The 21,872-nt window shown below is 41.7% G+C and overlaps 1 protein-coding gene across 5 annotated transcripts in view; it reads left to right on the forward strand.

Moving 5' to 3' along the window:
- Positions 1-31: 31 nt before the first annotated feature.
- The window catches only part of LOC135500239 (ankyrin repeat and death domain-containing protein 1A-like), a 44,933-nt gene continuing 23,092 nt past the window's right edge, over positions 32-21,872 (forward strand). Inside the window, exon 1 of one of the 5 annotated variants that reach the window (XM_064791600.1) lies at positions 32-240. In XM_064791600.1, coding sequence (XP_064647670.1) covers positions 216-240 — 25 coding nt within the window. In that variant the 5' untranslated portion in view covers positions 32-215. Of the gene's footprint in view, positions 241-12,164; positions 12,301-14,622; positions 15,664-21,872 lie in introns of those variants that run through there. The other 4 variants (XM_064791590.1, XM_064791582.1, XM_064791608.1 and 1 more) reach the window with 4 other exon arrangements.

Genomic DNA, 21,872 nt, shown 5'->3' on the forward strand with positions numbered 1-21,872 from the left:
GATACTCTAGCGTCTGTGCTTGACGTTCAGATCAACTAGTTTTATCATGTGTTAGAGTAATATCGTATCAAGGATTTAGTGCATTCCGATTTGTTCGTATCGCCGACTTCTCGGTGCCGTTTCTTTCTTTTCGATGTAGTGCCTCGCCGTTATTACAATTCAACATTCACAAGGATGTAACTTTCATACCCTTTCGAACACATCGGTGCTACTAGATGACAGACACCGACGAAGCGTTGTGTAAGTTAACTATACCATTTTTCACGGAAGGCGTGATATCGTTATACACCATGTCACCGAGTTTTCCATAGTTGGGGTGAATCAGAAATTGATTTGATTTGTGGAATTGGATTAGCACTGTAAAATTGTGGCTTCAATCACAATAAGAGCGAAACAAATATACAATTTGAAACGGCTTGTCTAGCCGTAGATTGACGCATTTGCTTCATGTAATGGAGTACATGCATATCCACCAATATGTTATCTACTTAAGTGTTTGATATCGCAAAAGGATACATATTTTTAGTGCCAAGATGTCGATTCCTTTTCAGATATCTTTTCCTGTTTTTAGTTGCTGAACGTCGTAATACGAGGAGGATACATTTATTGTTCTATTAATCAAATATACTTGCAGAGCTGAGTTGAGTTTCCCAGGATGTCTGAAAGTGTTGCATTCAGGAATGTCATTATCAAGCAAAATATTACATGACATGATGCGCATTGTAAGTCCATCAACTATGTTTCGCTTCAGTTGAACACAATGTTTTTGTTACCGTGATCACAGGGACAACAGGCAAATTAGGACGCCCTAATACCTAAGTAGTCAGTTCCCGATTCTTTTGTGCTGTGCTGAAGCGGAACCAACTAGATGACTGACAATACGTGTTAAGTCAGTTGAATTACCACATTGTGTATGACATCAGATTTGCTAAAGTAGTCCCTAATCACTTACTCCTGTATTTCATTATTATAGCTGATGTAGTGTGCATGTCCTCGCTCTTCAGGGCACGTCACATCAGCAACCAGAGCAACACGTTTCTATGTGACGGTGATGATATCCGTTAGTCATCGTGCAAGCTGATTAATGATGGGTCAGAGTTAAATACCCATTGTCCATTGGCTCGATAGATTGGTGATACGTGTGCCCCAGGTAGAGAGATGCCTGGTCATATCTGAAAGCTTATTTTGCATTCTTAAGATGCTTATGAGTAAAACCCAGTGATTTTGTGATTGGCAATAATGACCGGTGTTTGCTCCAGCCAATCTCTTCAAATAGTTACTAGAATACCTGACTTATTACCACCTTCAAGTCACTACACTAATGAGTAATATGATTGTAACACCAGCAGAGGCTTGTACTTTATTTACTACATTTACACAATACCTTTCTATACATATGTAAAGCCGATGCAAAAACATTTTTAGGAAGTGACTACTTGGCAAGCCCGGCTAACCAAACAGCGACTTTTTCTTGTCCTGAATGGAGAGCCGAACTCATTAATATTAAAGTAAAGTCTCCAGCTCGCCAAACAGGGTAGATTTTTTACCTGTTTGGCAAGCCCGGCTGGCCGAACAGGGTGGCTTTTTAGTGCTGTTTGGCAAGCGGCTCTCCAAACAGGACAAAAAAAGATGCCTGTTCGGCGAGCGGCTTGCCAAATAGACCCGGCCAACATTTTATAGACTTGATTCATATCGCCGATCAGTTGCAAGAATACGTTGGTGGTTCTCACACTCCTGCATGTCTAGTGGAATGTACTTATATCTTTTTATCGCGATCGTATATCACTAACCAATGTCGTGATGTTGTTGCTTTCTAGCACCGTCTTAACCTTTCGTGACATATAGAGTATTCCTATCTTATTGATTAAAGCTGTCAGTTCACAAAGTTTGATGTCCCCCTGTGACTTCGACATCATGTTGACTAAATATCTAGCGACTCTATCAGCCTCAGCTCATCCCTGGCTGATACAAAGGCACTTGACGGGATTACACGAGGTAACTGGTAGGCGGAGGTGAGCTGGTTACTGGGAACCATGGCAACAACACCTCCTATGTTATCATTTATTGCAATGCATAACGGTTACCTATATAATGATCTTTCCTGAGAGGAATCTAAGAGGGGTGTAATGCATTCCTTCCACCCCCTCAATGATTCCGGCCAGCGTATTTCTACCACATTGGCCGATGGAGGCTTTACAATATTTAGAACCACTAATCGCTCTTTAAAACCGGGATACATTCTCTGTAAATAGCCATAGCGCTTGCTGGACCGGAAGCATGATCTCCTTGTTTAAGCTGCAGCCTCGTTCACTATATTCACATTGTGCATTTCCTTTAGGCCGAAGAATCTCGTACTGCCACTGCAAAGCGCTGCTATCATCTTACCATCAGTCACTCTACTCGGCTGATTAATCACTGAAATCAATGTCACAAATGAATGGGTTGATTAAGTGAGCTCCTGATTCTACAAAGTGTAGCGGGATGTTCCCATTGTGACCAGCTGCGAAAAGAATAGAGATTTCTAAAATCGATATTTACTATATCTCGTCAGACAGATATGAAGAATGCCAATTGCACCCAAAGCTTAGGTTACGTTACCATTGGGGCTGTTAAGCTATCGGTACTCCAAGGGCGTTGGCCGGGGTCCCCCCGTGTAGTGGGTTACATTGAGGTAACAGGTTCGTGAGAAACAACTCTTAAAGGAAAGGGCCCGCCAAAAAATGGGGAGTTTTGGACGGCCCGGTCAAAACCTTAGGCGGGAATAAGGTTTCATTGATAAATATAAGGAGTTTCAAGGCCCCCAAATTACTTGTAAGGTTCAATAGATACTGGCCTTTCATTGGTTTATCGTTTGCGTATCATTTACATACTCTCATCTTGAAAAATATGACAATATTTACGATCACGTTATTGATTTTTGCAACATTTTCGGTAACGCGCCCCTTGCGGATCTGTAAGGTACCATTCGGATGCTTGAAAAATGTTAGTGGCGTGGCTCCATCTGCTACAGCTGTCACCGCGCCGGTGTTAGTCTCACGTCTTGGCGTCTGCACCACCCTTGGGGAACACCTCAATGCCGTTGGCGTACTGACGAGACCAGCGTCTCTAGAGGCTCCGACATTCGCCATGAGCAGTGACAGGTCACTTGGCTGGAATGGCCCCATCTCCTCTTCACTCATGTTCATTGCCGGCAATTCTGGCAAATATCTTGAGTCGTCATGGTTGTCAAACAAGTCTTGGATAATATGCTGCTCCATTTCTTCTGTACTGTTCGGATCAGGGGCCTCGCTCTCCTATGGCAAGCCAAAGCGGAATTTATTCAAGACCGTGGAATTACTATTCAAGAAGTTAAATATATGTTCAAGACCAAAATATGTTCAATCCTGAATCAAATATTGTCAACCTTGAATCAAATATTGTCAACCTTGAATCAAATATTGTCAACCTTGAACAAAATATATTCAACCTTGAACAAAATATATTCAAGACTCACGTGACCATATTCAAGACGCACGTGACCACAAAAATTGATGACGTAGTTGCTCATGTTTTGATGCTTTACGGACTTTCCCGAACCCGCGTCCGGACTTTCCCGAACCCATGGTACTTGTGTTGCGTTTCGGAGCTCGAATTGTTCGCACGAGGTTTTGACACATGGTTGTACACGTACCTAGCCGCCTACACCTGACATGTACTGTAATCCTACACATCATGACATGGATGCCGAGTGAATGTCAGAGTCGATACATGTTTCACAGACATATCAGGCAAATTATAGGTTCAAAATGCGCAATGCCTGTCGTGAAACAGAACGCATCGGAAGTACCACAGATTCTACGCTCTACGTCATCAATTTTGTGGTCACGTGCGTCTTGAATATGGTCACGTGAGTCTTGAATATATTTTGTTCAAGGTTGAATATATTTTGTTCAAGGTTGGACATATTTTATTCAAGGTTGAACATATTTTATTCAAGGTTGAACATATTTTATTCAAGGTTGAAAACACTTGATTCAAGGTTGAACATATTTTAGTCTTGAACATATATTTCCTTCTTGAACTTATATTTAACTTCTTGAATGGTAATTCTAAAGTCTTGAATAAATTCCGCTTTGGCTTGCCATACTCTCCACCGGCCCAGAATCCACCGGCGACTCGAAATCCATACTACTATTCTCTCCATTTTCCATTTTCTCCTCTCTCCAACTCACTACTATCGCTATTGACTGCGTAACATACACTAACATTCTTTCGCTATCATTGCTAACTTCATTTACTAGAACACTGGCCTCTTTGTAGCCGATTATGTAACCCATAGTGGAAACACCTGGCAGCGCCGCCCGGCATGATACACGTGCTACTGGCATATTTATAACTCGTAGTAAATAAGGTTGTAAAAATATGCAAATGAGATGCCGTATATGGAAACCATGACGTCACTAAGCAGTGCTTATTTCTGCTACGGGTGGCGCTGTTGCTTGCTTCTGGAGGCGCTATTCAACCTCTTTAAACAACTTGGTTAATCTAAGACTAAATTGAATCTGCTTTATTATCCACAAACATGTCATATATGGGTTACAAATATGTACAGGATGAATGCAATTACTCTGATTGGTTCAGAGAAAGGGATTAAAATCAGGAATGGTAATTAAGTCGTCTCATTGACTGCAAGAGGGAGGAGCTTAGCGGCAAGCTGCAAGTGGTATAAACAAGCATGGTTACATACATAATTAGCTGGCGGCGACACCCCGACCCACCCCACCCCACACACACGCGCGCGCACACCCACAACAACCACAACCAGAAAACTCAAAAATACAGAAACTCGAAGTGCAGAACCCGCGCCGTCCAAAAGGAACGACACACGATCATTGCAGCTGATTTACTGGCACAGCCCTGACTGTGTTCAACTGAAGTATTGCCATGGCTTCATTGGTTATTCTTGTCAGAGGGGTCCATTACTCGCCGTGTTAAACGAAATTAACTTGGTTGGTTTCACAGGCTCATTATTCCTCTTTTCTGAGCATCCGCAATCGTTTGAGGGTGATTGTCCTTTCTATCCAGTATTGAGTGTGGTGCGAAACCAGCAGGAGAAAGCGCTGACGCATTTGTGACTCGCTCTATACCAAAACTAGGCGCTTGTCGCATCTGAACTTGACGGATGATACGGACTTGTTGTTCATTTCCCTTTTGTAGACCTTTTGTGAAATGTGACCAAATCAGTTTGTAATAGATTTCACAAAAGGTCTACAATAGGGAAATGAACAACAAGTCCGTATCAACCTGTCGAGTTCAGATGCGACAAGCGCCTAGTTTTGGTAGAGCGAGTCACATTTAAGATGCGCCGCTTGCATGTGACCTTGAATGGCTATGGGATGTGATGGGCGGTGAATCGGCAACATGATCTGTCATATACATGAATTCAGTGAAATTTGTGAAATCTAGATATGCATAAATTTCTTCAAAGGCTGGAGATATGGAACTCAAAGGTCCACGTATTCTGTACTTTGTGGAGGAGGAAGTATGTTTATGAGAGACGGAATACCCCTTGTGTTCTTGGCCATCCGATACATACCGTGTCAGCAAGTATGTATCACCTTAAGGTTACACGTAACAGGTTTTTGGTGATAGCGATGGTAATGATTACGGCCACATATCTATCAAATCCCGAAACAGTTGTGACATGAACGCGAATGTGAGAAATAAGAGCGTCTTTCCTTTGTGGGCACGATCACCATCTCAATCTATAGCATAACTCGACGGAAAGAATAAAATGGCCCGCGGAACAATTACAAATACTGATCTATGGATCTATTGTTTCCAAAGCAACGGCTTAGAATGGCTGGATAATGAATACACCTCCATGCGTCACAATGTCAATGACATCGAGGGGTGCGCAGGGATCGTCAACATCGTGGTTAGGGACGGTGTCATACTGGGGTACATAATGAGTATTTGAACAAGCTTTATATCTTTTGCCTGGTCGAAAATCCCGACATGATTCTTAGAACTTTGAGATTTTCTTCCATTTCGTGTACACATGTACATGCACACTCTTCACGTGATTCTAAAGACCTTACTACGTGTATAGTTCTATCGTAATGCATTACGAGTGTGAGTCCAATGAGGGATCACTCTTCAGCAAATAAATCGATTGAAATTCGCCGTATCCAAACAGTTACTCGGTATTATTTTTCAATTTCAATTAATTATTCAAAAAAACAAACATTTTACGCTAATGTTATGTCTCCGCATGAATGTTTAACAACGCTAAGCGAGCATTATGCTACCTGCTGTTTGCCACGCTGGCTGGGAGAACACATCATACCTCCCGTATCCATGCCTTCCAAGCAGCTCGTCCCTGCACATCAAACAGAATAATCACTCTCCGATTCTTGGAGCTCCCAGGCAATTATGTAGTGTCATTTAGTAAAAGCTTCAGATTGCTATGTACAGCTTGCCGACTGAATAAAGTGTAACCTTGGAGTACGGCGGGCCGGACGTCATACGGTCTGACGTTGCAAAATCTTCTATACTGGTGAGTGGTGTGGGTTATGATGTCGTCCTTAAGATAGGGAGACTGACACTTACCCGTACTCGTCTAATGCATATGGAGGTACACTGAATGGTATGAGACGCAGCCTGGTTACCTCCAGTTGTCACTACCATCTTTTTCTCCCCACTTCGCTCATCAACCAAGCAACGCGATAGGCAGCTACACTTGTCCCGATAATGGCTTCCTGTATCAAGGCAATGTTTCCAAGGAGGGTTTTCAGCGGATACAGAGTAGTGATATTGTACTGTGAGGTTCCTATCAAGGGAACGGATATATTGCACTTTCGGCTATGCACTGCTTCGTGGATGCCCTCCTTCATCAATGTAAATTTGTAAATTTTGTATCATCGCGTGACCAATCTGGTAGAAAAAACATAAGCATGGACGGACAGTTCTCAAAGTCAATCATTTGCTTAGCTTACATAAATAATCATAGGTTCGGTTTGTTTAGGCTGTTTACGTAGATATCATCGTGTCTAGTGCCATGATGCACGTTCACGGTTTAAGCGTGAACAACCGAATCAATCGTCCATTCATCTATCCGCTCTGTCTCCGTGTGAATCGTGAATCGTGAATCGTGAAACACGAACCACGAACGGGGAACTGTTTACCATATTTCTTTCGTAGCTCAATGCACCAATGCTCAAGCCTGTTGTAAATGTTATTCATTGCTCGTCTCAAGATGAATCTAGTTGTTATGCTTGGTGTGATTGCATTAGGAAATGCCCACTGGGGATAGAAACTTCCATCCATCTGAATCTGTTCTCGCGCGGTGAATAATGCATTGAATATCTCCAATTTCATATTTTGGAAGACAAATTAGCTATTTTATATCTAATGACCAGTTGGAGAAATGGTATGACTTTCTAATGTACCATTTTTATCATTAGGGTCGAGTTGCACAATTGGCGTCAGCAGTAGGCCTAACGTTGGCGTTAGGCTCTGACGCTAGATTTACGAAAGGAGATAACGTAAGGTTAACGCTGTCGCTGGCGCTTGTCTCTCAGATCACAATTTCCTCAGGCCAGGGAGGTTTCATACAGGTTTAGGCCTCCCTGCTCCGACAGGTTCACCGTATACTGTGCTCCCTTATTTTAATATTTGATACGCCAAATTAGTTAGTCTGTACTTGAAAGAGATCGGTTCTCTGACGTGTCGCCTTTGGAGGATTTTAACACACATATAGCGGCGTTTTTCCCTCGCTTATATTACTCCCAATTTACTAAGTGGTTATCAATTTCCGTCGGAATTCAATCAATATATATGCAGTTCCAAACCGTAGCTCGAACCTGGTGATTTAATAGCTGAAACTAATGTTGCCTGGAAGCCAAATGTAAAATCGTCTCGCGCTCATAAAGTTTAGATCTAATTTCACCATCGAAAATAGAACGAGTTAATTAAAGTGTGTGCGGATATGCATCAGGAAACAATATACACACACTGGTTGTTTCAAATATGTTTTATTCCCGCAGCAATTCTTGTTCAATATTTTAAAATATAGGATGTCGTCTCGGGTAACATAGTATACTGACTAACAAAAGTTAAAATTCTGGTGTCTATTCCGGGCTTGGAGGATCCAAGGTCCCTTGGTAAATGAAATACATCACAACACTCTTTGCTAGAAAACAACTAATGATACACCCAAAGGCCGTCTAATATATTGTTTCCAATTTTCCAATGTAAGAAATAAATATACCGAAATGATACATGTGTTACCGTATAGCCCTAAGCTAAACTTAAGGTACTCTTGTGTATCAACTATGATTATGGTTACCTTGTAGGCGAATCTGATCTTCAAAAAACCAATTTGTTTAAATATGTATCTTATTTGAATGATATGCATTGGTGTTACTATGGAAACGTATACAACTTACGGGTCTCTGTAACCACTTGCCTTTCTGACTAAGTATTATGGTGAGCGGTAGCTTTAGAAGTAATTCTGAAATGACTTCCTGAGCAATCGATTGCGTAGTACCTCCTCCATATTTCTCATGTCGAGTTGTCTCCAACTGAAGGAGATGGCCTCTGGATGGCGCATCAGCGTATCTTAATACTCACCGGATGAGTATCACCACCAGACAACAGATGAATCCGTTCACACTTCACTCATGAACTTGGAGCATGACGAAATCCCTGCAAAGAAGAAATAGCCTAGTCGCACCATGTAGATTGCCTTGCTCACACGTTCGGTGCACCAGACTTCAGGGAGATGCTAGAAAACAAGTAAATGTATTTCGAATTACCAGGCTTCCCGGCAGGCCATAATTGCAAAATGCGAAATGTGATAATTGCTAATCAACTACTGCCTTCAGTCAAAATTCCCATCAGATTGAACGTCACAAAAAGAACTGGACATAAAACGTTATACATCGCATTATATCGTTCGCCAGGATATCATAAAGCTTCTAGATATCATCTTGCCATGACAATTATATCTGTATTATTCGTGCCGGTTGCTTGCACGTACTTGCAAGAAAATGAAAAAACACCAAAAGGTATGTACATCGAGACCTGCAAAAAGATTGCCGCATCATTCAAACTCCATGAAAATATAATTTCTTTCAACTTTAGCCTGTGATTGAAACCACCACTCTTGACTTGAAACCACCACTCTTGACTTGAAACCACCACTCTTGACTTGAAACCACCAATCTTGACTTGAAACCACCAATCTTGACTTGAACCCACCAATCTTGACTTGAAACCACCACTCTTGACTTGAAACCACCAATCTTGACTTGCAGTCTCTAAATAGTTGATAACCAAAGGAAGTAATTATCAGAAAACTGCTCAAGGGCGACAAATTCATCGTGCCAATTCAACCACTGCATAAAACATGGAAAGTTTATGTTCACACGTAAGCCTGCACGCACGATCATAAATCAGCTGATTTATTGGAACGATATCATTCTGTGGGGAATACGCTTAATTTTAAAACATCATTAAATTTTCCAGACACTCAAGAATGTTAGTGCAGCAAGTAAATTAATCGTGTCGTGCGGAATATTAATTGCCGCCCCTCTTTTTTGACGCATGCTCTATATAGAAAGAGGAAGAATGAAAGCATAAAAGTAAATGGTAAACACGTTTCTGTTCGGTTTATTCAGCTTCCAGATAGTGTAACCGTTCTTTTGACCCATAGGCAGTTTTAATCAGTGGAATTTCATTTTGGGAAACATGAGTTTGGTTGAGGCATTGATGGTCTCTATAGAACACTATACCTCAATCCGTCACCATACAATAGGGACGGATACTTTATTTCCAGGGGAGAGATTTTACACTGATACACCAGGCTTATATTGTTAGCTTTAGGTGCGCAACACCTATAACCACCGTGTTTGTCCAACAATTTATATTATCTATGACGAATAGTCCAGGGAGACTTATCCGAGCGATTTAGAGAAGATGTATGAGAGTTGATAGCTCTGTAATGTACTGTTTTCTCATAACTGCCCTCAATAGATTCATTATGGGAGACAAACACAGTTATGTTTCCACTAGGGGGCAATCATGCAGCAGGGAATGTTCGCTGGAGTCGCTGTACAGCCATGACAATGTGTTTCGTCCCGTTTCTCTTGCCAGGCTTCATCTCGGTAGTCGATTCCGTCAATCATGTCTAAAGAACTGTATTGGCCCAACTTTCGTACTGCAAGCATCGGAAACGTTTTTCAGGCACGGACACATCGAAAGAAATCCGCAGGACTACAAGACGTTGAGATAGTTTTCGTGTACAGCAGTGTACGACACACTTGGGGTACTGCACATCTTGTCCATGCGGATTTCTTTCCAATTGTCAAGGGCCTAAGGCAGCCCGTGGTATAGGGAGGATACGACTCAATACATCGGGCCCAAAGAATGTAACATTTGATCACAATCCCGACAGCTCACAGCTACTCAGCAGCACTTGTTAGATTCTTCCAGCTGTCGGGTTGGTCCAATTCATTGGGGGTCGTATGAATCAAATGCCTATCATGCGGTCGTGCAGAATATTTTCATTAAGCTCTGTGACTCTTATAACGATTTCTTATTCCAGTGCAGACCTCTTGACGTGGTGTGAGTCAACTGGTTTGTATCGTAAAGCCATGATTTGGTCCATAAAAATTGGCATGTGGAAAGAAATAAGATCGTTGATAATGAAGTAGGGTTGGTGAGGTTTTCATCTACTGAAAGTCATCAGTACGTTTGCATTAAAACTGTGGATAGAAATGTGGGTGTATCGTTAATATTTGAAGTTTCGTGAAGCAGGAAGAGGTCGATACATTGGGTTACTCAAATAGAACAAGGCTTGGATTCTCAAAGTGCATATATCCATACCAAGTGCATATCTCGGTCTCCCTGACTACAAACATCTCAGCCATTCAAAACTAAAATAAACCGCAGAATTATTCACTTTTTCTTGTATCATGTTTGTATACGATCGCTGAGATCAATTTGTTAGCTTATGCTGCAGACAGCAATAACATAGTAATGCATTCATTCTCTCATCAAAGTCCATTTCCTGAAGAACCAATGGGAACGTATCTGTCCATCGTCATTGAATCGTCCTAATGCATTCTTAAACCAAGCAGGATTTGATGTGATAAGTTGCCTTAATGGCGTTTGCTTGGACTCGCTGTCATTCGGACATACTATCCTCGGATTTACCTTCAGCGGTTGGAACGCACGATGAATAAACCAAATAGCACACCATTATCAAAGACAGCAGAATAGAAGTGCCATGTTGAATAGACATTACACCATTAATATATCTATTTTTACCAGCGGTTGAAATTCGAAATAATAAGTTACATCCTATCATTGAGGACGAAATTATGACATCGACACATATCCTTGAAAGAGATGTCTTCTAGGAGGGACATATTGGTGTCAGGCATATCTGTCGCCAGTTTTATTTATTCGGATTCATTGTATAGTTTGTTGTGGTAAATCGATATCAAAAGTTGTTCATCATTTATGTGTTTCCTAGAACATGGTTCCTAGGGTCGATTACAAAATACACATGCCATCTGTAAACTGATAGGAGAACTAACTATCTTTCAGCTAACAAAACTACGCTCTGCTACCATGTACATGTAATGGTAAATGGGTTTAGGTTTAGCGCTCTGTTACGATGTTACGAAAGAGAACGCTGCATGCACGGATGGAGCCCACAGCCGATTTCATAACCAAAAGGTCGCTTTGAATTGACCTATTAATCCATATTAAACATGCATGATAAAATCATGCCGAAAGACGGGAGAGGAATGCAAACCCTGTAAATATGAAAATTGGAATATCCTTGTTATAAAGGCAGTGTCGATGTCCTGAAAGGTCAATGCCGATATCTTTATTAAACTCACGGTACTTGTTCAGACTAAAAGATATCGTGCCAGGCAAACAACATCATTACCAGCTTGTCAATGACTTTCAAAGAAGGAAAATAAATGCTACACGAAAAGGCACAGCTATTGATGAAAACTTTCATTTGTCTGTGCTTGACAAAAGACAGACATATCTATTTAGCTTATGGGCACATTGCGACGATATCTTAGCTATGTATGCATGTCTGGTTGTGTGGATTTTTTTATTTTTGGAGGTAGTATTAGTGTTAGCAATAGCTTGCTGACATACTGGAAGGTTATTGGCTGTATCCACCTGGTGTCACTCTTTATGATTAACGTGACTAGAAATAAGAACTGTACACCATTGCTGAATCATGCAAACATGGCCAGACGTTTTAGGGATTACCCGTCCAGTCTAAAGCAGGTAGGGAGAGACTTCACTTTTACAAAAAAGGCCCATGTTTATGGCCAAAATCTCAGCCTTATATTAACTGATCAATGATATGGACATCATTTATGGTCGGGGCTTAGCAGTATGATGTTGAGGTTCAATGCGGGTTATACTCCTCTACCATTCAGCGTCATTAGTACTTATGTACTTGGGATAGGGAGTATACTTCCCAAGTCGATATGACCATGACATGCTTGACCATGACATGTTAATATTTTTCACATGTGGTGATATTTGACAAACAACTATAAAGATCTGTGTTACAAACACTATAAAGCCACTGAGATTTCTGCTGGTACTACTACATAATGATACCAGCAGACATCCCACGGGTTGACCTTTTCATCATTGTTTCGTCATACCTAACTGATTTATAGATCACTTATTCGCAAATAGTTTCCCATGTCAGTCGAATGTCAAATCGTTACATTGGAATGATCAGTTGCCATCGAGCAGAAATGGGAAAGACGGGTCATGACTCGGGAATCTCTGGCACTTTCAAAGGGAGTAAAGATTTATTTGGTATGAACCCGCGTGAATACGACCAGGCTAATGTTCGAAGACAGTCATCAGTGAGAAACACAGGCTTGAATACCAAAAGCAAGGATAACCGAGATTCTACATCACAAGACAGGGACCCGGCCCTGGCGTTTCTGCCTGGTCGAGGTTTTTCAAGGAAACATACAGTGGTAACTACTGGTAACAATCTGCGCGTGGAGAGATCAGACTTTACCGCTAACGAGGCCGAGCAGCGTTGTCGAGGGAGTATAAGCACAGTCAACAGGAATCAGAGTTACACAGGACTGGCTCAGAGGAGGGAATTGAAAAGCAATTGTCGAAATGGCAAGGGTACATCTGCGATCCCGAGTAGACCTTTGCTCTCAGTGAACGTCAACCCGGGAGCCAAGGCGAACGAGAAATCAAATACAGAAACAAGGGACGTGCGTGGTGTGATATTAGAAATGTTGATACACAGGAATATGGTGGGGAGAAAAAATGCTCGGAGAAATGAGTCAGTATCAAGAATACCTGAGGGTTCGAGCCCAGTAGACAGTAGTGAAGGCGGAATACCCGATAGGGCAAACTCATTGTCATTGTGCACAAGATCAGGTATTCGTGACGCGAGAAGCTCGTCGTTGCCAGTAGCTTTCCGTAGCCTCCGTGATCATCAGAGGTTTCGCAAAGGAAGTTACGGTTCAGTCAAGAGCAGTCCGGGTGTTCTTAATCAAAGCTGTCGCGGTAGAGGACCAAAATATTCTAGCTCAAGGACATCAACATCTACACAGGAAGATGTATCTATGAGTCGTCTGCGAGCGATAGATTCAGAGTCCACGCTTCCAGGTTCCCAAGGAGTAGCCGCAGTAAGGACGGGTGGCTCACACAATAGTATGATAAGCCTTGCTTTATCGAAGTCCAGCGATGACACACCTTCAGCAAGATGGAAAAGAGCCGTATATGAGAAGATGAAGAAACACAATGCTCTGACAGAAAGTGCAAACGCTCCTAACGAGACTGGTGCAGGAGAAGGTCGTATTCCCGGCGGTGGCAGTGCTGACACTCAAGACGTAAGTTACGAGACGGCGCATATCCTACAGTATACTTGTGGTGGGTGAAGAGCGTCCCGAATCCAACTTCCAGTCTCATTTCCTGTCGATTCCCATTCTATGTTTAATGAATTAGTTAACGTTGGCTTGAATTTTCCATCATACTCCTTGAACTCTGTTGTAAAATGGCTTTCCAGCCTTGATATTGCTTGAAGTTTTATACAGTAGCTCGATCTAGCTGGTATAGATTCCCTTATCTATGAACTATGAAGCTAGGTAGCGTCTGTTTCGTTAGCAAGTACAAGTATTGACGAATTATTTCATTTGCACGAGACTTAAATCACATAAAAATGTTGCATGAGCAGTGAGATGTAAGGTAGAATGTCAATGTCTCGTCTCAAATTTAACCATCAATTCCCCGCATCACTCCGTCAGATCCACCAATGCAGCGACTGTAGAAGGAGACAGTTCCCAATGTTGGTTAAACTCGATATGTTTAGATGTCGTTGGCGGTTATTGGAGGAAGGCGCCTCACTTCATCTGATCAATATCTGCAGCAGCATGTCCCAGACGCCTTTACGTGCGTTCACAACGAATCGTGTTATAACACCTGCCTCTGGAATCTGATAGGCGTCAACATAAGCAGAGCATTGTTTCCCCTGCAAGCAGTGACCTCACTCAACCATTATGATATTATGATATCATCGTACCACTTGCGGGAGTTCCTTATTGCAATAGACTATGACTGCCTTCGAATATGATCTGACACCAATCATGACAATATCACTACTTTGGTAACGGTATGATCACCGCAGCGGCTAAGGTCTGTACCTCGTCTTTCGCTTCAGCAAGCCACACACCCTGACCCAGAGAGATCCTTCGGGGTTCGAGTGGTCCGTACCATAGACCATGTGCATTCCGGAATGTATTGATGTATGTTTGGAGAGCTATCGATCCTTGAGGCTCGACACCACATGAGACGTGCACACACTCTACTGGACAGGTTGTCTATGCATTGTGATCGCTGTGCTCTGCATGGTGAATGGCGACCGTCTCTATGTTCACAAGCGTGAGATATATCAGTGATTTATGCCTATAGTACTTTTCATCAGAAAGCTTCTTCGGTGGACTATCTTGTGAGCTAGAAATATTTTTCTGCATCATTTTCCATGGCGACAGAATTGGGTGACGTCAGAGGAAACCAGTGACGGAGAGTAATCTGAAGCTTTAGCGTTCCTTTAAACCAAAGGATAACCACATGAAGGAGCGTCAGTAGGATTTGAAGGAGTCTGTCACGGAATGCCAGGGACCAACCAGTGGGCTGCAGCAGCTGCGGTTGCTGCCCATGTCAAGGCAGAGTAGGTTCAGCAAGCAACAGCATAGCAGTTGGCGGTGACGGGGATATGACCTGTGTGGTGATGACAAGCCCACGTGTAGTGTAACGCAGGACTCGATGGCTTTATAACGAAGCACTCTGAAATTGGCTTGCAACTTATGTGAATTCAAGTGACACTTGGACAACAAAACAATCTATACCATCAGCTGTTGGAAAAGGTGCGGCAAATAATTCCCTCTATGTTCGCGTCATATTGCTTTCGGCTTTTCCACTGTTTTGCTCGTGTTCGCTCCATCAGTGGATTCCATATTGATAACGAACGAAAAAGGGAAGATGGACAACATGGAGCCTACTAAAAACATGGAGAATGCAGCATTGGAGGAGGCGGATAGTGAGGAAGACGATGACGAAGAGGAGGAAGATGACCTAGGGCGACTGACCCCTCCACCAGCGCAGGTCTGTAGAGGCGTGGTCGACGCCCTGTACTGTAGCACCGCCCTCACCTCGCTCCTCTTTGTAGCTAGAGTTAGCTTTATAAACGTATGTAGTGCATTCATGTAGCTAGCTATATTACTTAATAAACTAATCACTGATGGCGTACATATGAACCCATTAGCATCAGTCAACTGTATTGATTTTGATCTTCAGCATGTTCAATGCGACCATACTCTTCCACTCTTGTTCATGATTAATTTAACGCGAGATCTATGTCTTCCTTCTCTGGTATGGACACACTGTATGATTTCGAAGGAAATGCTGACCAAGTCATCCACGCAAATAATCATATCCTCTTGATGAAAGTAGACACTGCTTGTAACATATATTTCAAGACAGAGCTAGAGTTGACTTTGGTAGGCATGTACGTTCCACTTACTGCATGCTTTGCATACACGAAGCAAGGTTCTTCGACGTTTAATTCGCTTCTTTTGATCTCTTCTCGTTCACGTTTTAAAAGGTGGATATTCAGGATTGGGCCTGGTTCCTTTTCATGTCAGTATATCCCATGCTTCGGCGTTTTGAGTTTACTCATCCATTAAGGTCTGCATTGTGTCTCATTACTGTCGTATTAGGTTAGCCTACTTCTAGCGTGTCTCTCGAACAGTTCATTCAAGTGTCGCCTACGGTTCATTGGTTTTAAAGTCCCACGGAGAGACATCCCACCTACTTGATCTGTGGGGAGGTTCTCTTCTATGACGATATGTTGTGATTGTGATTGAGCACACTTTGTTCATGGTATCTACATTGATTTTTTTCTGATGTGAATATACACACGATCCTAGTGCATCTACAGTATTCATAATCATATGCTCGTCCCTGCATTCTGGTTTTGAATCTGTTTCATGAGACTTTTCACCGTCACCATGTTGCCATAAGACCCTACATATCCCTCGATCAGAGTATTTCTCACACGGGAACCGCCTCTCCATCATGACTAATATTAGTTGGCAGATGTTCCAAAAGAAAATACAACTTGTCGAAAAACGTATATCCTTTCAGATAGCACAGTCGCGCTGACCATCAGCTTTCACAAAGGCATCGTTTTGATAACATGTATGGATTGGATTTGTATGTATGGAATTCTTTAAAGTCAGTGGTTTATCTCAACTGCTGTTGTGATGAATGTTGCTTCCACAATACTACTCAGCTTGTGCCAGAGTGCGAATTGGTGGCTTCTCAGCTCGAGAAGCGTAGTCACTTCATCAGCCTCTGTTCCCATTTCTGGGCTTCAAATGCTTTTGGACTCGCCATATAGGCTACTCACACGTTTGCGTTAGGAATCCGTATTTATGGCCGCATATCAAGTTCAAATGAACCCATAGGCAGATCGATAGAAGCTGGCGTCTTGTCAGAACCAATTCATTTACAGTGGTTGCCACTTACAGAAAGCATCCTCTACCATTCCACGAAACCATTCGTTACTAGAATGTGTCCGCCTCTTTCAGATTGCAATGAACGCATCCGCCTGTATGATTTCATTAATGTCATCGATCAGGTTTGTACTGTATCACGGTGCTACATGAATTGGCTGCTTGCATGGGGATTTCTACAGTGCATGAATGGTAAAACACCCGTTGAGTGCGTAGTAGCCATGTTAGTTTGGCTTTGAATGCACGCATTGGGAATTCGTGAGTGGTATCCGTAATACGAATATTTTTAATATTTTAAATATTTTGTTTCTTGGCCTGTGTACGAAGCTGATCTAACATTGCCCAAGTAGGCTATATGGTTGGTAGGCCTGACACCTTTAGGGGTTCGGGTCGCATATTGGTGTTGGTCGAAAAATCCTCAAAGCTTTTCAGAAGTTCAAAAGCCGTTATTTCAAGAGAAAGAATTTGGGGGTTGTAAGAATTGATATGATTAGTACGTCTCCCATACAAGATAATGGCCTTCCTTCTCAGTTTTGTTCTCCCTCGAATGAAGTCTTAGAAGGATTTTTTAAAGTCATAAGTCATCAGATGAGAATGCGAGTCACATCCCACTCGGTTGCCATTTCTATGAATATTTACGCCAGAATGTCGATAAATGATATTGCTTACCCATGAATCTTAATCAGGGGTAGTCTTGCTCGCCTAGAAATCCCATAAACATGATAAAGGAACGAAACGAGAAAATGGAGCTTTGATGTATTAGTTGCTTCTGCGCCATGGACTGTTGAAATAAGATACTTAGGAGATTAGAAGTTGAATTAATCGGTCCCCTACGGAATGATTGAGTCGTTAAATAGGCTGCATGGGCTGGTATGACCAGAATACAAATTCGGGTCTTCTGGATTATGTTACACGGATGTCGCAAGATGGAGGATTTTGGCCGGACACAGTAGTTGTCTGTTTTGTTGTGTACATAGTTAACAAACACTAGACCAGAGTTAATGACCTGATACTTAGAGAGACAGAAAGATACAGAACCTTCGTCTGAAAATTCTAACAAAGATGCATAGTAGAATATGTATTGCCGAGTTTTGTTTTTTATAATGAAGTAGAGCTCCTTAAAGTTGAGATGTCCTCGTGCAGGTTTTCATTGAAATTTGTTACAATATCAACAAGGAGATCCTATGTTTTGTGAAAATTAAAGTCATTGAGGTTATAAAATGTGGTCAGAATCTTGCAGTGATTACTCAGTAACTATGTTACCAGCCAGGCTGTAATATCTCTTTTTGCTCAGACCGAATCTCTATGATAACAATTCCTCGAGGTTAATGATAAATGCAGAGGGACAATGTGCTTGTATTCATTCGTGTCTTTATCAGTCTTGGACGTGGGATTCTACAGATTTCGACTGATACTACACAATTCATCACTAAAAGAAATGAAAACCCAATTGAATGGTGGTTGTGATGTGCTCCGGCACTGGGGCCACCAGCAGAGAGACCACTTAAAAATCTTGAATGATTGGCCGCTGCGGGAATCCTATATTTTCATCTTTACAAGGTAAGGCGGCGTTGGAAAGAAGTACGAAATGAATATGGCCACTAGTCATGAACTGACTCAATTAAAGTTAGAGAATGAATGGGACTGGTTCTCCCATCTGACTTCAGTCGTTTGATCGTCCATTACTTGAGCTTGATATTAATTTTCCTTTACTACCTCCGATTTCGGCTGTGAAACCGAAATCAAGGTAGGCTTTTGAATAAGATGAGTCACATCGCAATGGTGAGCCAAATGTCTCATTGGTCACGTGGTCGGATGAAGTCATATGTAATGAATGAGTTTAGGTTCTACACATTGGCGAGTCTATCTAAACCAAATATATAGACCATAAACGAATCCTGGCGGGCGGGCGGGCGTCTGCTACTTGGTTTCCGTCGATTTCTAGGAGAACGGCTTTGACAATCAATTCAATTTTTGGTATGTACGTTGGGGGTGACAAGAGGAAGGTTCCTTTCGAAAACCGGCTCGTTCTGATTCTCAATATGGCCACTAGGGCGGCGTGCTTGAAATCGGTTTCCGTCAATTTCGAGGAGGAAAACCGTTCGTCCGATCAAATTCATTTTTGGTATGTACGCTTATGGCAAGCGGAGTGTCCAGTAACTAAAAAAACCTAGATTTATTCAAAAACCTGATTTTTTACCTAATAAACTAAGTTTATTTGGAAAAAATATAGGTTTTTTTTTAAAACAACCTTGTTTTCCTAAAAAACTGAGTTTCTTAAATAAAACCAAGTTTTTTACCTAATAAACCTTGTTTCTATCCACAAATATCGGTTTAACAAACAAACTTGGTTTTATTCCCTTAAATATAAGTTTTTCATCCAGTGGTAATAAACTTAGTTTTATAGAAAACAATCTTGGTTTATTAACAATAACTGGACAAATGGCTAATAAACCTACCTTTTTACGTAAAAAACTTGGTTTTATACAAAACAACTTAGTTTGTTGTTTTTATTGCAATAAAACCTGGTTTTATTGTAAAAATGTAGGTTGTTTTGAATAACTTGACAAACGGCGTGCAAAAACCTACTTTCTATCGAGAAACTTGTATTTTCTACCTCACCCCATGTACACAAATCCGCGATGTTATCGGGACGAGGATGGGCAACCTCGGCACCACGTGGTACTACTGCCCTGTAGCCAGTGCGATTCTTGCGCTAGCGGTAGCACATGTAGCATACAATCCGGTATCACTATTGAACCTCGTTCCTAGTCATCATGATCACCGCATTCATACATGGGAAAGCTTTGTAATGCTGCACTGCACTGCACTCTGTAAACTAGTTAGTGAGACCCTAACCTCATCGCAGATAACTCAATGTAGGATCGAGGATTAAAAATGTAAGTTTTCTAATAAACAAGTTTTTTTTTTAAAACTAGGTTTATTAGTAATAAACTTAGTTTTTTTAAATAAACTAGGTTGTTTTGGTAATAAACCTTGTTTTATTGAATAAATGGACATTTCTGTACAGAAACTTATATTTTATACGATTATGTGGTAAAAAACCAGGTTTTTTAGCATAAAATGTTAGTTTCTGTTAAAAAACCTACATGTACTTTATTAGGAAAGAAAGTAAAAAAACTTGGTTTTATTAAAGAAACTCGGTTTATCAGGAAATAAACAAGGTTGTCTTAAAAAAACCTATATTTTTTCCAAATAAACTTAGTTTATTAGGTAAAAAACCAGTTTTATTTAACAAATCTAGGTTTTTTTAATAACTGGACACTCCGCTTGCCATATACGTTGGGGATGACTAGAGGAAGGTTCCTTTCGAAAACCGGCTCGTTCTGATTCTCAATATGGTCACCAAGGCGGCGTGCTTGAAATCGGTTTCGGTCAATTTCGAGGAGAACCGTTCGTCCGATCAAATTCATTTTTGGTATGAACGTTGGGGGTGACGAGAGTAAGGTTCCTTTCGAAAACCGACTCTTTCTGATTCTCAATATGGTCACCAAGGCGGCGTGCTTGAAATCGGTTTCCGTCAATTTCGAGGAAAACCGTTCGTCCGATTAAATTCATTTTTGGTATGTACGTTGAGGGTGACTAGAGCAAGGTACCTTTCGAAAATGGGCTCGTTCCGATTATCAATATGGCCACTAGGGCGGCGTGCTTGAAATCGGTTTCCGTCAAGTTCGAGGAAAACCGTTCGTCCGATCAAATTCATTTTTGGTATGTACGTTGGGGGTGACTAGAGGAAGGTTCCTTTGGAAAACCGACTCGTTCTGATTCTCAATATGGTCACCAGGGCGGCGTGCTTGAAATCGGTTTCCGTCAATTTCGAGGAGAACCGTTCGTCCGATCAAATTCATTTTCGGTATGTACGTTGGGGGTGACTAGAGGAAGGTTCCTTTCGAAAACCGACTCGTTCTGATTCTCAATATGGTCACCAGGGCAACGTGCTTGAAATCGGTTTCTGTCAATTTCGAGGAGAACGGCTTGGAGGATAGAATAAATTTTTAGTGGGTGTAGGCCTAATGCAGTTTTGTAAGGGGAAGGTTTCTTTCGAAAATCAGCGCGATTCGAAATTCAATATGGTCGCCACGCTCACATCCTCAAAATAGGTTTCCACAATTTTAATTTCCATGTGCAAACTAGCCACTCCACTAAGCCAACTTCACCATTATCTCACCTTTAATTGATTAGGTCACACGCCACGGTCCTTCCTGTGGCCTGGTGACGCGAATCTCTCAGCTAGTCGTCCAGAAGGCCTTGGTACTGACACCAGAATCAGCTTGAGTCTCTAGACAGGTATTCTTTGCACATTTTGTTTTACCTGCCTGAAATGCAGGTGCATGAATGGGCACCTGTCAGAATTGTATCCGGTTGAAGCACTGATTGAGCAGTGTATTTGTGCCCCCCTAAAAATAGTTTCCACCCCAGGTGAAAAGGTTTCTCCGTTAAGTGTGAGCATGGTTTCCCTCTACGGTGATACTGCCCTCCTATAGGTAAAGCTGCATTTGCTTAAGTAATCCATTCAGTGATACCCACTCGGAGGAGGCTACATGATCTATAAAAAGTCGATACATTTCCTATATCGCTTCGCGAAATACACAGATAGTTGTACACTTTTACCCTTTTTCAATCGAAAAGGTCTTGCGAAGTCCCTTTCATTGAAACGAATCATATTGCAAAGTTTGCATTTCCTTTGCCAGTGAAAAGAACGACATCTCGTTGTTACGATGCATTGCGTAGCACATTCTGATAATGTCATCCCTACTTCAGTACAAAGTAGGCCAT

The sequence above is a fragment of the Lineus longissimus genome, chromosome 2 (assembly GCF_910592395.1).
Source record: "Lineus longissimus chromosome 2, tnLinLong1.2, whole genome shotgun sequence".
Taxonomy (NCBI): Eukaryota; Metazoa; Nemertea; class Pilidiophora; order Heteronemertea; family Lineidae; genus Lineus; species Lineus longissimus.